Here is an 18,436-nt window from a genome sequence, read left to right on the forward strand (position 1 = left end):
GTCAGAGCACCTTACCGATCACTGCACCTCTACACAGCCCATCTGAAATTAGCCCACCCAACTACCTCATCCCTATATTGTTATTTATTTTGCTCTTTTGCACCCCAGTATCTCTATTTGCACATCATCTCTATCATTCCAGTGTTAATACTAATTGTAATTATTTTGCACTATAGCCTATTTATTGCCTTACCTCCATAACTTGATACATTTGTACACACTGTATGTATTTTGTTGTATTTTTTGACTTTGTGTTTTTTTACCCCATATGTAACTCTGTGTTGTTGTTTTTATCGCACTGCTTTGCTTTATCTTGGCCAGGTCGCAGTTGTAAATGAGAACTTGTTCTCAACTGGCTTACCTGGTTAAATAAAGGTGGGAAAAAAAAAGAAGTTTTCTCATGATTTGGTTGGGTCTAATTGTGTTGCTGTTCTGAGGCACTGTGGGATCTGTTTTTGTTTGTGAACAGAGCCCCAGGACCAGCTTGCTTAGGGGACTCTTCTCCAGGTTCATCTCTCTGATGGCTTTGTTATGGAAGGTTCGGGAATCGCTTCCTTTTAGGTGGTTGTAGAATTTAACGGCTCTTTTCTGGATTTTGATAATTAGCGGGTATCAGCCTAATTCTGCTCTACATGCATTATTTTATGTTTTATGTTGTACACAGAGGATATTTTTGCAGAATTCTGCATGCAGAGTCTCAATTTGGTGTTTGTTCCAATTTGTGAATTATTGGTTGGTGAGCGGACCCCAGACCTCACAACCATAAAGGGCAATGGGTTCTATAACTGATTCAAGTATTTTTAGCCAGATCCTAATTGGTAAGTCGAATTTTATGTTCCTTTTGATGGCATAGAAGGTCCATCTTGCCTTGTCTCTCAGATCAGGAAGTTACCTGTGGCGCTGATGTTTAGGCCAAGGTATGTATATATTTTTTGTGCTCTAGGGCAATGGTGTCTAGATGGAATTTGTATTTGTGATCCTGGCAACTGGAACTTTTTTGGAACACCATTATTTTTGTCTTACTGAGGTTTACTGTCAGGGCCCAGGTCTGACAGAATCTGTGCAGAAGAGCTAGGTGCTGCTGTAAGCCCTCCTTGGTTGGGGACAGAAGCACCAGATCAACAGCAAACAGTAGACATTTGACTTCAGATTCCTCTCTCTCTCTCTCTCTCTCTCTCTCTCTCTCTCTCTCTCTCTCTCTCTCTCTCTCTCTCTCTCTCTCTCTCTCTCTCTCTCTCTCTCTCTCTCTCTCTCTCTCTCTCTCTCTCTCTCTCTCTCTCTCTCTCTCTCTCTCTCTCTCTCTCTCTCTTTTCTTCATGCTTTCTCTGCAACCTCTCTTTATCAAACATCAGGCAGTGTATCACTATTCAGCTGACTCAGAGACATTGGAGAGACATTGGAGAGACCCGCCTCTGCACTCACAATGAGGCAAGGTTAATCATTACATTTTAAAGGGAGTTGAACTGAACTGAAAAACACTCTCAACTTAGAATGGCTGCAAGTTGTGAAGACAGTTTGGCAAGTATGTTATGACTTTAGGGTGCACAATGTGTTTTGTTTACTCTTTGTGAATGTAGAGAGTTATACACTGTTAGACCTTTGTCTATAGGCATAGCTTGATGAATGCAAATGTGTTTGCATTTAACACCCTCGTGTGGATTGGTTGTTTTCATTTGGTGAGTCATGGAACTGGATAGACTTCATAACATCCCTACATGGTTGGAATAACTTTGACATTGTATGTTGCAGCCTTAATGGGTAGAAGGAGTAGAGAAATATAAAACACTACAAAAGGTGTAATTCCACGATACTTGATAAGTTATAAAAGCACCACATTCTCTGTGTTTTAGGCTAACCACAGGGTGTCACTAGAGATCTTTATAATTTAATGTAGTGAAGAAAGTAGAGGAAGATGGGTCAAGGGGGAGGGACCAGATAGGGTTAGATAGTGGAATAGGGTGATGGGTTTTTATTCAAGGTTAGATGGATGCCAACCGCCATTAAACCTCATCGAAGAAGAAGAAGAAGATGTCACACCCTGATCTTTTTCACCTGTCTTGTGCTTGTCTCCACCCTCCACCAGGTGACTCCCATTTTCCCTGTGTATTTATACCTGCGTTTTCCATTTGTCTGTTGCTAGTTCGTCTTGTTTTGTCAAGTCTTACCAGCGTGTTTCCCGTTTCTCCTGTTCTCTAGTTTTTGTTTTCTAGTCTTCCCGGTTCTGACCTTTCTGCCATCCTGTACCTGTCTGACCTGGTTTACGAACCTCTGCCTGCCCTCGACCTGCCTTTTGCCTGCCCCTTTGTTATAATAAATATTCGGAGAATCTAACTATCCGCCTCCTGTGTCTGCATCTGGGTCATATCCTGAGTCGTGATAGAAGATGAAGAAGAAGAAGAAGGGAAAGGAAGTCACTCAAATAAGAAGTAAACCAAAACAGCAGATGCTAGCAATAAATAAATATTAAAGCACTTCTAAGTAAATCAATTCAAAATAAAGCACACATGAGGGAAAAGGAAAAAGGACTAAATAGAACCATGTTTACAAGGTTGTATATGACATTGCGCATCAAAATTACTGGTGTACAACATGTTCATATCACAACGTGTTATAGGGAGTGGTTGTTAGTACCAAATATGCATAGTACAGTATAAGTCAACGTAATTAAAAAAATTAGTGATGAGATTAACGTGGCTCCAGCCTCTATCCCTACCCTGAGGTCTAAGGAACATGACATCTTAAATGTTGTATGTTTATCCAACATCTTATACAGATACCAGAATTTGAAACAGCACCACAGGTATGACACTTCTTTAATGAAACTTTGATTGGTTTTGCATGTTTCGATGTAAGGACAGTTTTCACAGCTTGTGGGCTTAGCTTCACTGTCTGCAGCATTTGAACAGCTTGCACTGCAAGGGTTATTTTCACCACTTCCTCCTTACAGTAGCTCTCCAGTTGCATCTTCAATTCTAACATAGATTTTTTCACCCTCCCAAAGTCACAGCCTGGGTTGATAGTGGTGGTAGACAGTACTTCAGACAAAGGAGGGTTGGAATGGTCTTTGTACCTCTGGAGGAAATCTATGGGATTCTCTGTGTGTGAGAGCTGCTCCAGCTCAGAGTCTCTCCTCCATAGCTCAGCCACTTCCTGCTCCAGTCGCTCCAGGAGTTCTTCAGCCCGACTCACTTCAACCTTCTCCTGGGCTCTGATCAGCTCCTTCACCTCAGAGCGCCTTCCCTCAATGGAGCGAATCAGCTCGATAAAGATCCTTTCACTGTCCAGCACGGCTGTCTGTGCAGAATGTTTAAGTGACATTATAGCTTTTTGGAACTTCTTAATCTCCCCCAGTTTATCTTTTATTTTCTGTTGAAGTGTTTCCTGTTTCAATTTCACATGATTTTGTTTCTCATTTCTTTCTGCTGCAGCTGAGACTGTATCATGACCTTTATGTTCATCCATTGTACACAGATAGCAGATACACTGCTGATCGGTACGGCAGTAAATCTCCAGCAGTTTATCATGATGAGAGCAGATCTTCTGCTGTAGTTGTGTGGAGACTTTGACCAGCTTGTGCTTCTTGAAGGCAGCAGATTCACGGTGAGGCTGGAGGTGAGTCTCACAGTAAGAAGCCAGACACACAAGACAGGACTCGACAGCTTTGGATTTTCTCCCAGTGCAGACGTCAAACTCCACATCCTCAGGTCCAGCATAATAGTGAGCAGGAGGAGCAGCTTGGAGTCCTGTCTTCAATTTCTCCACCAATTCAGCCAGCATTGTGTTTCTGTTTAGAACAGGCCTTGGGAAGAAGGTCTGTCTGCACTGGGGGCATTTGTAGACTCCCCTCTGATCATCCTGATCCCAGCAGCCCTCAATACAATCCATACAGTAGCTGTGTCCACAGGGAATTGCCACCGGATCTTTCAATATGTCCAGACAGATCGAACAACAGAATTGGTCCCTAGCAACAGAAATATTAGCAGCTGCCATTTTCTTGGAATGAGTTCAAATTCTTTTTTTTTTAAAGTAAAGAGTACAGACCATCCAATTAAATGCATCAAGTGTAGAGGCAATGTTGTGTTGAGTCGTAAAGTGGAGATGAGTGAGTCTGACTTAAGTTAAATTTTCTCTGAAACCTTTATTCAGATAAGGAGTGGTTTATGGAACCTGTTTAGCAGTTTGTATGTATGATGATTGTGGATCAAAATATGCCACGTAATAGAAAGGTCTGATGGGGAGTGGCTTGTAAGAATGGACTTAAAATGGCTGCAAGTCAAAAATGGATGTTTCACTTAAAACGTTTTCTCAAGACACAGTTCATGATTTAAAGTTCACAATGCATTTAGTTGACTTTTTGTAGAGTCAACTAAATGCATGTAGAGTGTTATAAAGGAGTGCTATAGAGGGTTATACACCGTTAGACCCTTGTCTGAAAGCATAGCTTGATGAATGCAAACACATTTGCAGGTAAAGGTTTGAGTCCTCGCGGGCTACGCAACAAAGTGATTCATTAACACCCTCAGGTGGAGTGGTTGGAACTAGAGAGACTTTCTTCATGACGTCTCTGACATGGCTGGAGAAAATATGTATTGATATTTTTGGCATGATACTGTATGCTGCAATGCATCATTCATGGATAGAAACTGTCTACAGGCGGAATAATCAGAGATGTGGAAGATGTGGAAAAGAAGGTCATGGTGAATGTGATGAAGAAACTGTAAAGTGTTGGAAATCATGTAGCTACATCTTTGGAGTGCCCGTCAAGGGTGAAAGACAATGAGGTTGCCAAAGTCAGAGTCCTCCAGTGCATTTCATACGCAGAGGCGGTCAAAAGGGTTGAGGGAACGAATGGTCCTCCTGAGAACTTCATTGTGTTGGATAGGCCTTCACTGCAGGCTGCAGAGTTGGTCTCCCACCAGCAGGAGCCAGAGATATTATGTGTAAAGAACGTGGACATTGTGATTTAAAGTGCACAATGCATTTAGTTGACTCTTTGCATGTAGGGTACTATAAAGGGTTATACACTGTTAGAACTTTGTCTGAAAGCATAGCTTGATGAATGAAAATGCATTTGCAGGTAAATGTTTGAGTCCTCGGGGGGCTAAGGAACAAAGTGATTCATTAACTCCCTTGTGTGGAGAGGTTGTTTTCATGTGGCGAGTCATGGAACTGGACAGACTTCATGACATCCCTGACATGGTTGGAATAAAAATGTCTTTGATATTGTATGTTTCAGCCTTAATGGGTAGAAGGAGTAGAGAAATATAAAACACTAAAACATTTTAAATCCACTGATTCCACGTTACTAGAGAGCAATAAAAGCACCAGATTCTGTGTGTTTTAGCCTAACCACAGGGTGTCACTAGAGCTCTTCAGAGTTGTGTTCAATATATATTTTGCCTGTCCAGTACTCTCAGGTCAGTGCAGGTGAAAGAAAGAAGACAAGCAGAGAAATGGGACACACTTACGTTTTTAGTCATTTAGCAGACGCTCTTATCCAGAGCGACTTACAGTTAGTGAGTGCACACATTTTTCATTCTTAGGAACCATTATGGACTTCTGACGTTACCATTCAGTTTAATGTTAATTTTTTTAGACAAAATAACAGCCTTAACAGCAATAATCGTCTCTATTCTGTATAACTATGTCATAATGAAAATAATACATTTAATATCACTACAGTCTTAACCACCTAGAATCGATTGACGTGCCCGCTTGTCAATTAATTAGCATAATAAAAAATTCCCCATCAAAATCTGTCTGGTTAAGCTAGAGATATCATCTGTTGAGTCTGAATGGTTTGGGATAGAAACGAATATGAACCCACCATCGAAAGCTGAGACTCTCACGAACACATACATGTTGGCTGTTAAATGCATCAAGTGTAGAGGCAATGTTGTGTTAAGTAGTAGAGTGGGAATGAGTCTGAGTTAAGTTTTGTTTTCTCTGAAACCTTCATTCAGATAAGGAGTGGTTTATGGAACCTGTTTAGCAGGTTGTATTTATGACGATTGTGGATCAAAATATGCCACGTAAAAGAAAGGTCTGATGGGGAGTGGCTGCTAGAAACAACATAGCTAACTCATATGTACAATAGAATTGTACAAAACTCCTCCCACTTCCCTTCTACCCTGGAGGGGAGCCTGCCACCCTATTAGTCACCACACACCTCATTCAACTTTATCAACCAGATCACAGATAACCCTTTAAATGCCCCACCTGCAGTCATTAGTCCTCTTTCAACCAAACCAGCATGGACCACTAGAGATGTGTTATTGACTGTGTATTGCATGAGTGTGGTTTGGCGGCCAAGGTATTTTGTTCATATTGTTATGTATATTTATATTGCTTGAAGTTGTGCATTTAGGTGCACTTCCCTTATTTGCTAATTGTGTAACATTGTAGCATTTGGAGTATTTTAGTTTGGGTATGTTTGCCCTTTATTTACCATGTGTCCCACTGTTTTATATTAACATTATATTTCTGTGTACCTAGATATCACCATATTTCAGCTGTGACATTTGAAGGCTACAAAAGACTAACAAAGCTGTTCTACCCTCTCCTTGTGTTCTTACAGACAAACCCATTGCGTTACCTCCCACCCATCCCTACCCAGACTTTAAGCTATTGTCACGTTGTATAATGATTTGAAGACAGGAGCAGGAACACGTATTTGGGGTTTTATTACTCCACCCAACACAAACACGTATATATATACAAAAGGGATGTAACCAAAACAAAGAGCGAGGTGTAACCTCTACACAATACACGGGATGAGACCCGTAAATAACAAGAGCACAATACATGGTACTCACGAGACCAATGGACAAGGGACAAGGACAATAGGGAACAGAGGGCACATATATACACACACTAATCAGGGGGAATGGGAACCAGGTGTGCGTAATGAGACAAGACAGTCCGGGGTTGGTGGTAATGATCCATGTCAGTGGCGCCTAGAAAGCCAGTGACGTAGACCTCCGGAACTGGTGAACGGAATGAGCAGCAGTACCGGGGGGATCCGTGACAGCTATCTTTCAATAACTGACTATACTGTAGCTCAGTTGGTAGAGCATGGTGCTTGCAACGCCAGGGTTGTGGGTTCGTTTCCCACGGGGGGCCAGTATGAAAATGTATGCACTCACTAACTGTAAGTCGCTCTGGATAAGAGCGTCTGCTAAATGACTAAAATGTAAAAAAATAACATAAGCCATATGCAGTGGCGATTTTAGCATGTAAATCTTGGTGGGGCAAAAAATAAATAATGTGGGATGCATGCCAGCAAAGCCCCTACACAGCACAACACTAAACAATACATTCATTACACTATAACGGTGACAAACGGTGGCCACAAACTATTAGGGCCTACATAAAGCTGTCCCAACAGCAGAGTCCCAACAGCAGTCCCAACACCTTACCACTGCTACACCTGGCTATCAGTGGAGCCTTGTCTGGCAGTGAAACAGTTCAATCAGCCTCATTTACTGCCTTTACAAAAAACATAGCTGATATGGCTGACTTACTAAATCAAATGTGGTTTCTACTGACAATTGAGATGTACAAACTATGGCATAAGGGGACAACAAGCGGATAAGAGGCAATCCGTCATTTTGATTAAGAAATTAACAGGAACGGTGTCCCGTATACGGTTGAGCTAACGTGCGCTAATGTGATTAGCATGACTGTTGTAAGTAACAGCAAACTTTCCAGGACATAGACATGTCTTATATGGGCAGAAAGCTTACATTCTTGTAAATCTAACTGCACTGTCCAATTTACAGTAGCTATTACAGTGAAAAAAAGACCATGCATTGTTTGAGGAGAGTGCACACCAACAAAAAATGTAGCACGGCAACTGGTTTGATACATTCACCTCTGAAGGTAAATAATGTACTTACATTCAGTAATCTTGCTCTGATTTGTCATCCTAAGGGTCCTAGAGGTAAAATGTAGCATAGTTTTGTTTGATAAAATCCATTTTTATATTCAAATGTAGGGACTGGGTTCTACAGTTTGAACCTATGCTGTCTCTGGCTCCACACCCACCCCGCCCGGCCATCTAGATGTGTGAAAGTTAGTGTATAAGCTAATGATCCATCATGTATGACATTCCTGGGAGTGTGTAAACTTACATTTTGTATTACCATGTCATTTATGTATATTCTCTATAGTTATGTACTTGAAGATGTATCAATTGACCAATTCGGCACATTTGGGCAGACTTGATACAAAATAGTCCAGTATTACAATGCTTCACTGGATCAATCCGAAACTTTGCACACACACTGCTCCCATCTAGTAGCCTAAACTGCAATATTATATTGTGGCCTTTCTCTTGCATTTCAAAGATGATGGAAAAAAAAATAATAATAGAAAACGCATGTTTTTTTGTTTGTATTATCTTTTACCTGATCTAATGTGTTACATTCTCCTACATTCATTTCATATTTCCACTAACTTCAAAGTGTTTACTTTCAAATGGTATCAAGAATATGCATATCCTTGCTTCAGGTCCTGAGCTACAGGCAGTTCGATTTGGGTATGTCATTTAAGGCGAAAATTGAAAAAAAGGGTACAATCCTTAAGAGGTTAATGAGCGAGCCAGGATGGACGTAGTCAATATAACTATTTGTTCAGCACTTTTGAAATGTACAGCGACAGAATTCAGAACATGGGCCGCTCTTACAGTGTTCTCCCTGTACACCATGTCAGCACCATAGGATTAATAAAGCGGGCATATAAGTAGACAATGAAAGCTCTTACAATATTCAGTGATTACATTTATCAAAAACAGGTTATAGGCTACATGTGCACCACCGAGTCAGAAAAGTAGGCGAAATTAAGAGGTGAAAATAGACCAAATTATTAGGGTGAGGCACATGGCCTAACAGCTTATTACACAACATGCAGTTAGTATTACATTCTTAGCTACAGTATACATATCTCCCTGGCATACACATCATTTATGCAGCAGCATATAATACATTTTTGGACTCACCTTGTTGTGATGTGCTCACTAGAACAGGAAGGTGGTGCGGCGGTCCTTCATGGGCAAATTTTGTCATCAAAGAAAGAGAAAGAGGCCGGATTTACAATTCCGAGTTGGATGACCGTTCAAAACGTATTTTCCCAGTCTGAGCTCGTTTATTCCCGACTTCCCAGTTGCAATGCTTGCAGTTAGCCACTGTCACCGATTCCTTCCAAACCACTCATTGTTGAATTTGCGATTTCCAACTTGTTGTGTATTGTTTATGTCCAATGGCCGATGAGCACCGATACGTTTTATCTATAGTTTCTCTTCATTATTTATCTTCATATGACAAGGATTAAAAAGGATTTGCCAGTAGATTGTCGACTTGATTCATGATGATGACTGCTAGCTAAGATTTTGAAAGTAAGATGTTGACATGATCAGTCCAATCAAAGCTACTGTACATATAACATAATTTGTCGTAATTTTATCTGTGGCCAATGACCTTGAGCCTTCTTGGAAGGGCACTTCTAATGTAACTCTATGGCAGGGACCAAAGGGCTTGAATTTTCGATGTCTACTCTTAGTAAGGACTTAGACTTGGCGGTGACGTAGTGTCCCCATGAGTGACAGAACACTGAGCCAATCACGGCGCAACGCTCCTATTTTCTGCTGGCTTGCCCCACCACCACAGAAAGCACTGAGCTAGGCTGAAACACCTGCATTTTGGAGCTGCCTTATTCAAGAAAACAAAAAAGAGACCAGGTTTGTGTGCGGCTTTATTAACTCAATAATATATACATATTTTTACATTGTTTGCAAACTGATATGTGACACGTAACATGCAAAACAGACAAGGCCACTGGCCATATGTCACTCCAAATGTGAAATGTCAATGTACTGTAATTTGAAATTGGACATTAATACCCCCCCCCCCCCCCCCCACCCCCTAAAAGGTAAGCCCCATCTTTCCCATCCCAACCTATCTCTGCGATGAACGGTGGCTTCAGCCTCTGTCCCTACCTTGAGGCCTCAGGAACATGACGTCTTAGCTGACACACAATCTTATTTTCCATCCCCGGTGCATGTCCTCTTGTGTGTCCCCAGGGAAATATATGTATTGGGTGGGTTAAGGCTTCCTCTCCCCGAAGGAGAGACGGTAGTAGAGAGTGGGGTAAATTGAGCCACCCTTGTTTCTATGAAACCAAACACAAAAGTAACAATTTGACCAAATTTAGGAAGTGCTCTGAATGAAGATGCAAGTTAGGTCTCAAACTGATTTTCATCAAGTCAAATGTATTTGTGTTAGAGGTTTCATGATGCTTGTATCTAAACCAAAATAGATCATTTTACGATTGTTCTATACATCAGTTAGTCTCTATAAGCTTCAATATGAGGTCCTAAAACTAGCATGAATGTGCTAGCTGTGTGTGCTAAAATAGTCAAAATGTTTGCTCTGGTAAGTTGAGTCAATGGCAAGTTGAACAAATTGAAGTGGGATATGAGGTAACAGGGCCTGGCCTGTTAAAAGTGTTAAATCAAAAAAGTACAAAGTGTTAGGTGTTAAGCCTGTTTTAAAATATGCTTAAAATTATTAAAAGACAAAAAGCTATTCTGATTGTTAAATTGTGTTTCGGAAATTAAGATTTTAAGACACGGTTTTAAAAAGGTAGTGGTAATATTTAATTCAGAACAGACATTTGTAAGCAGCTTAACTTACCCTGTCCCGCAGTTCAACTGACCAAATACCTGGTGTAAGTTGTGCAAGAGCCCACTTTTGGGTGTTTTAAAAACTGTTTACATGAATTCTGATTATTTCCACAGATACACAACAGCCTGAAATATATGTAGATATCTCTGTTAGAAAGAATACTATATTTCCCTTGATGGAGTGATGCTGAATGTAAAAAATTGCTCAACTGACCCCACTCTCCCCTACACGACAGAGACACCATGTCAAACTATTCCTGGAGGAGACTTCATGTGCGACACGTACCCCAGTGGCTCTCTTGCATAAGATGTTTATTTTCCATCCATTGAGGAAAGGCCTTAATGGTTATTTATGATTCACGTCAGTACGTTAATTGATGTAGTAGTTAATAGTATATGATAGTGTAATTTATATTCAACATTTTATGTAAAGGTTTAACTATCAATGAAGAATGTTCGGATGTTTCTGTTGAAAACAGAGTAAGTCATACAAATTGTAAATGAACTCTGAAATGTAGCTAATGAAAAGCTATGATGAATGTGGTTAAAAATAATGACCAAACTTGGCGGCAAAATTTAGAATGGCCAAAAATCTGGTGTGTTCTACTCTTAAAAGTGATTATCCATTTGTCATTGGGAGCTGTAGCCCAGGATTAATCCAACTTGAATGGAAAGTCCATGCAACAATTTATTTGAAATAGAACTGAATTAAAATAAATAGTCTACTTGCGGGGGTGACCATATTTTGTAATCAAGTTGTATCATCAACTGAACCATCTTGAGCTACACAGTGCTACTAAGGCAAATAAACAGTGTGTATGGAACATGTCCTGAAATAACCCAATCAACATCAAACACTGAGAGGAACTAGTGACTGAAGCCTAATAAACTCTATTATTACACACCTCAGTGTTAGAGGCTGGCCATAGACTACAGCCTTCTAAAAGATTCAGCCTGATAGATTACGGCCAGGTGTTTGTCCATACAAGGTATATGTTACAGACTCTAGCCCACCTCCATAGCCCTCCACACCTCCAGCCCCGGCCCCAGCCTCAGCCTCCAACCCACCTTCGCCACCATCCAACCCCCTTTCCCCAGCCCCACCCCACCATGCCTCAGATGAAAGCGGAGAAGCCGGTCACTCAGCAGCATCTGGTCTGATATCCATCTCCTGCCCTGTGCTGTACAGCACGTAGCCTCACAGCTGTAGATAATACCTCCACCAATGACTGACAAGATTACTAAACAATGTGCACATATGTCCCCTCCCCACTCCAGACTAGCTAACAGTCTACGGGTCAGTTGATTGAGCAAAGAAAGGTTTGCTTGATAGTTTTGTCAGAACGTTTGCGTTCCACGTGTGTAACGTCAGGACCACAGTCTAATCAGGGGTTTCGTTCTTTCTCATTCTTTCATGTTTTGAAAGTGTAATGATGAAGTCAGTCAGTCAGTCAGTTGAAAATAATATCAGTCACACAGACTACAGTATGTAGGATGCAGAACAGGGTAGCATAAATGTTTTGATGTGTCAGTTGTGATTATGAGTTATAGTCTGTGGACACAGAAAAGCAGGCATCTCTGTCTCCTCTGCTTCTCTAAATCATACTGACTGATCATACACAGACAAATCCAATAAAATCCAATCAAATGTTATTTGTCACATGCGTTGTGTAGACTAACAGTGAAATGCTTACTTACAGGCTTACTTATGAGCCTTTCCCAATAATAAACAGAGAAAGAAAATTGAGAAATAATAAAAAAGTAAAACAAGTAATTATAGATACATAATGAGTAATGATAACTTGGCTATATAGAAGGGGTACCAGTACCGAATCGATGTGCCGGGGTACGAGGTAGTTGAGGTAGATATGTACATATAACTAGGAATAAAGTGACCGATAGTAAACAGTAGCAGCAGCGTAATTGATGAGTCAAAAAAGTTAGTACAAAAAGAGTCAATGCAGATAGTCCAGGTAGCTATTTGGTTAACAATTTAACTAACAATTTAGCAGTCTTATGGCTTCAGGGTAGAAACTGTTCAGGGTCCTGTTGGTTCCAGACTTTGGTACCGCTTGCCGTGCGGTAGCAGAGAGAACAGTCTATGACTTGGGTGGCTGGAGTCTGACAATTTTTAGGGCCTTCCTCTGACACTGACCTTTCTGTCCCTGTCAATCTACAGTGAGGGAAAAAAGTATTTGATCCCCTGCTGATTTTGTACGTTTACCCACTGACAAAGAAATTATCAGTCTACAATTTTAATGGTAGGTTTATTTGAACAGTGAGAGACAGAATAACAACAACAAAAATCCAGAAAAGCGCATGTCAAAAATGTTATAAATTGATTTGCATTTTAATGGGGGAAATAAGTATTTGACCCCTCTGCAAAACATGACTTAGTACTTGGTGGCAAAACCCTTGTTGGCAATCACAGAGGTCAGACATTTCTGTAGTTGGCCACCAGGTTTGCACACATCTCAGGAGGGATTTTGTTCCACTCCTTTTTGCAGATATTCTCCAAGTCATTAAGGTTTCAAGGCTGACGTTTGGCAACTCGAACCTTAAGCTCACTCCACAGATTTTCTATGGGATTAAGGTCTGGAGACTGGCTAGGCCACTCCAGGACCTTAATGTGCTTCTTCTTGAGCCACTCCTTTGTTGCCTTGGCCGTGTGTTTTGGGTCATTGTCATGCTGGAATAACCATCCACAACCCATTTTCAATGCCCTGGCTGAGGGAAGGAGGTTCTCACCCAAGATTTGACGGTACATGGCCCCGTCCATCGTCCCTTTGATGCGGTGAAGTTGTGCTGTCCCCTTAGCAGAAAAACACCCCCAAAGCATAATGTGTCCACCTCCATGTTTGACGGTGGGGATGGTGTTCTTGGGGTCATAGGCAGCATTCCTCCTCCTCCAAACACGGCGAGTTGAGTTGATGCCAAAGAGCTCGATTTTGGTCTCATCTAACCACAACACTTTCACCCAGTTCTCCTCTGAATCATTCAGATGTTCATTGGCAAACTTCAGACGGCCCTGTATATGTGCTTTCTTGAGCAGGGGGACCTTGCGGGCGCTGCAGGATTTCAGTCCTTCACGGCGTGGTGTGTTACCAATTGTTTTCTTGGTGACTATGGTCCCAGCTGCCTTGAGATCATTGACAAGATCCTCCCGTGTAGTTCTGGGCTGATTCCTCACCGTTCTCATGATCATTGCAACTCCACAAGGTGAGATCTTGCATGGAGCCCCAAGCCGAGGGAGATTGACAGTTATTTTGTGTTTCTTCCATTTGCGAATAATCGCACCAACTGTTGTCACCTTCTCACCAAGCTGCTTGGCGATGGTCTGTAGCCCATTCCAGCCTTGTGTAGGTCTACAATCTTGTCCCTGACATCCTTGGAGAGCTCTTTGGTCTTGGCCATGGTGGAGAGTTTGGAATCTGATTGATTGATTGCTTCTGTGGACAGGGGTCTTTTATACAGGTAACAAACTGAGATTAGGAGCACTCCCTTTAAGAGTGTGTTCCTAATCTCAGCTCGTTACCTGTATAAAAGACACCTGGGAGCCAGAAATCTTTCTGATTGAGAGGGGGTCAAATACTTATTTCCCTCATTAAAATGCAAATCAATTTATAACATTTTTGACATGCGTTTTTCTGGATGTTTTTGTTGTTATTCTGTCTCTCACTGTTCAAATAAACCTACCATTAAAAGTATAGACTGATCATTTCTTTTTCAGTGAGCAAACGTACAAAATCAGCAGTGGATCAAATACTTTTTTCCCTCACTATATCTGTCTGTCATCAATCATGAAGGCTTTGCAGAGTCGCTCCTGGAATCAGAAATACAAAAATACGGTTTAGCAGCGTAACACCATAATGCTGCCGGCGCACACACCAACCATCTCTCTCTCTCTCTCTCTCTCTCTCTCTCTCTCTCTCTCTCTCTCTCTCTCTCTCTCTCTCTCTCTCTCTCTCTCTCTCTCTCTCTCTCTCTCTCTCTCTCACACCTCTATGGTAATGCACTAACCCTGCCTGGTGAGTCAGATGGGAATACTGTAATGGGTCAATCACCTGATGGGTTTATCACCCTTTATCTCAGTCATGGGATGAAATGGGCTGCCAATTTACCTGTGTGTGTGTGTGTGTGTGTGTGTGTGCGTGTCAGAACTACAGATACAGGACATTGTACACTGGACCCATGTACTGTATGACTATTCTTCTGTCCAATGTGTTCAGGCTTAGAGGAAAGTGTCGTTACCACCTCTCCAGGGCCGGATTAATACAGGAGTTTACCGGGGCTGAAGCCCCAGGGCCCAGAAAATGAGCTTTAAAACAGCAAAATATTATCTGCACCCCATGACAAAATGTGTAGAATTGCAGGAAATAAACCTGCCAAATTTAGTCTCCGCCAAAAAGAGGGCTGTGAACAGTTTGTGTCATGAACAGTGCTTGTGCCCATAGAAAAATATGTGACACTCGTGCGCGCATGTGGGGGCACGGGATGGGAACCCCTGCCATAACATATACACTATATATACAAAAGTATGTGGACACCCCTTCAAATTAGTGAATTCAGCTATTTCAGCCACACCCGTTGCTGAAATATGTATAAAATCGAGCACACAGCCATGCAATCTCCATAGACAAACATTGTCAGTAGAATGGCCTTACTGAAGAGCTAAGTGACTTTAAACGTGGCACGGTCATAGGATGCCACCTTTCCAACAAGTCAGTTCGTCAAATTTCTGCCTTGCTAGAGCTGCCCCGGTCAAATGTAAGTGCTGTTATTGTGAAGTGGAAACGTCTAGGAGCAACAACGGCTCAGCCGCGAAGTGGTAGACCACACAAGCAGCCTCACATAAGCATAAGATCACCATGCGCAATACCACGCGTCGGTTGGAGTGGTGTAAAGCTCACCGCCATTGGACTCTTGAGCAGTGGAAAAGCGCTCTCTGGAGTGATGAATCACGCTTCACCAGCTGGCAGTCTGACGGACGAATCTAGGTTTGGAGGATGTCAGGAGAATGCTACCTGACCCAATGCATAGTGCTAACTGTAAAGTTTGGTGGAGGAGGAATAATCTGGGGCTGTTTTCATTGTTCGGGCTAGGCCCCTTAGTTCCAGTGAAGGAAATCTTAACGCTACAGCATACAATAACATTCTAGATGATTCTGTGCTTCCAACTTTGTGGCAACAGTTTGGGGAAGGCCCTTTCCTGTTTCAGCATGACAATGCCCCCGTGCACAAAGCGAGGTCCATACAGAAATGGTTTGTCGAGATCGGTGTGGAAGAACTTGATTGGCCTGCACAGAACCCTGACCTAAATCCCATCGAACCCCTTTGGGATGAATTGGAATGCCGACTGCGAGCCAGGCCTAATCGCCAACATCAGTGCCCGACCTCACTAATGCTCTTGTGGCTGAATGGAAGAAAGTCCCAGCAGCAATGTTCCAACATCTAGTGGAAAGCCTTTCCAGAAGAGTGGAGGCTGTTATAGCAGCAAAGTGGGGACCAACTCCATAAGAATGCCCATGATCTTGGAATGAGATGTTCGACGATCAGGTGTCCACATACTTTTGTATGTAGTGTACTTTGTATCCCTTGTTAACCCAAGTGTTTGCTTTATTTTGACAGTAACCGGTATGCCTACAGTTGAGAAGGCCGCAGTATAGAAACAATTTGGCTCTACAGACAGATTATTTAAAAAACGAAGGAAGACAAGCACATACGCACATACAGACGCGCATGCATGCACACACATGCTTCAGGCAGGCTAGTGTTCTGTTAATGGCCATTTTGAGAAAACAAGTGTAACTGGCATCAAGTTGTTCCTTAACAGCTTTGCTTCCTTACTCACAAGCCCACACTGGGTTGTCGTGACGTGACTTTCATTTATGTGATGACTGTTATTTATCAAATAATTACCTACTATGTTTAATTGTTACTCGATTAAATGAATCATGTAACAATTAACTCATTAGGAATTTGGGGCACCACGGGAGAAGTTGTTTAACGAGTTACAATCTCCCGAATTAAACTCAATAATATATAGATATCGATAACAGTAACTTATTAATCATTTACCTCATATCAGTCTCATTCTGAATGTCACAGACTTCTTGAATCTGCACAAACCCGAGTCTTGCTGATCATTCCATACCACACAAATTGATTTGATTATTTATTTACTACCAAACTAAATGATAACACAGGATACACACACACACACACACACACAGTATAGGTTATTGATTAGAAACTTAATACGATGACGACAGGTCCCTAGCGGACTAACACAATATGACACTTGTTACAAAAGATGGAGCCCTTTTGGGTAAGAAGTAAGGTCTTCGTCGTGTATCTCTGTTGGACCCAGGCCCTTGTGGAAAGGGTTCGATTGGGCCTTCTCCTTCGGATGGGCCTTCTACTTCGTTCTCAGGTGTAAGGCTCTGATTGTCCACAAGAGGTCCCAATGTCCTTCTTCTTAGTTGTCTGTTTACTTTCACTCGTTCTGGAAGTGGTCTTCTGAGGACAGCTAATCAGCCATGTTGATGATCCCCAGTGGGGTGATTAGAGCAGTGTAGTAGACGATGGTTTGAAGAGAGTAACAGGATGGTCCCACTTAAATTCACCTTCTTAGATACAGTACTTAGAACAGCTACTCAGCCGTAACATTGATTGTTAGAGAGGCGACTTTGTCGTCTTCACCTCGTGTTGATTTTCAGGATCGTAACCAATGGAGACAAAAGCTGCAGCTTGAGTCCGTCTGGTCTGGTCTGTTAATTCTTAACTCAATCTTTTATACCCTCGGGTAAAAAGGGGCATTTTCTGGGTATCTGTCAGCCATTTGCCAAGCTGACCTGGCACCTTTGATCCTCACCAAGGAGAGTCATGACAGGGTCTTGAGCTTGTGGCTTTTGTCTTTGAAACGCACGTGACCGGCCCTCTTGAAACACATTAGCCAGCTGCACCACCGAAAAGCTAGCAATTCGATGGCTAGGGTATTTCAACCTGAGGAGTGAGTTTAACTAACTCACCTCAGTTACACAAACAAACAGTTCTCTTTTCATTCTGAATGTTGCCATCAGACAACAGTTTACAGCAATCAGCCACATAACAGTTTCACTGCATTACGTTTCCTCCACACGCTGCTATGCTCTGGGCAGCCATCCAGAGTTTAAATACCTATGCCGGCTAAACATGTACACAGAGGTACAGTATGTGTGTGTTTCTGCTACCCTTCATGTAGATCAAAGGAAGCTGAGTTTGGGCCGTTGATAAAAGGAGAGGCTCAGGGAATGTTCTGGGGATGTGGAGTTTGAAATGAGGGGAGTTGATGATGACGTCAATGCCATTTTAATGGACCCCTTTGTAACAGAGGTGGTTTGGTGAACCACGCTCGCATAAGGAATTAACCTAGCCTGAGACCTGAAGATCTCCCTGAACTAATACCTAACCTTTAGCTCAGCAGGCTAACACAGTCTAGTGGTGTGCAAACGACACAGGTTCAATCCAAGCCAATTCATACCTAGTCCTTATGCCTCAGGTGCACGCACAAATGTGTAAGTCAATGCATTGTTGACTCAATCAATGCAACCAAAGCGAGAGCCTCTATAGGCTACTATGTCAACACCATCCACAAGCAACTGATCCATAACATTGAGAAGAGCACAAGATGATCCAAGGTGGCGAAAGCAATATTGGACTAATACTATTGGCAAAGAAAGAAAGTATTTGTATATCTTTGGCTTCTTTACAATAA

General features: G+C 42.0%; 1 protein-coding gene across 1 annotated transcript; it reads right to left on the bottom strand.

Annotated features, from left to right (window-relative positions):
* Positions 1–2,525: 2,525 nt before the first annotated feature.
* Positions 2,526–3,990, bottom strand: LOC311131604 (tripartite motif-containing protein 29-like; the record flags this gene model as incomplete). The annotated part of the gene is made up of 1 exon (XM_084164672.1): positions 2,526–3,990. One exon carries the CDS (start codon positions 3,988–3,990, stop codon positions 2,722–2,724), a length of 1,269 nt encoding a protein of 422 aa, XP_084020798.1. The 3' UTR covers positions 2,526–2,721.
* Positions 3,991–18,436: the final 14,446 nt, after the last annotated feature.

Source organism: Coregonus lavaretus, assembly GCF_964263955.1.
Source record: "Coregonus lavaretus genome assembly, chromosome: 6".
In the NCBI taxonomy this organism is placed as follows: Eukaryota; Metazoa; Chordata; class Actinopteri; order Salmoniformes; family Salmonidae; genus Coregonus; species Coregonus lavaretus.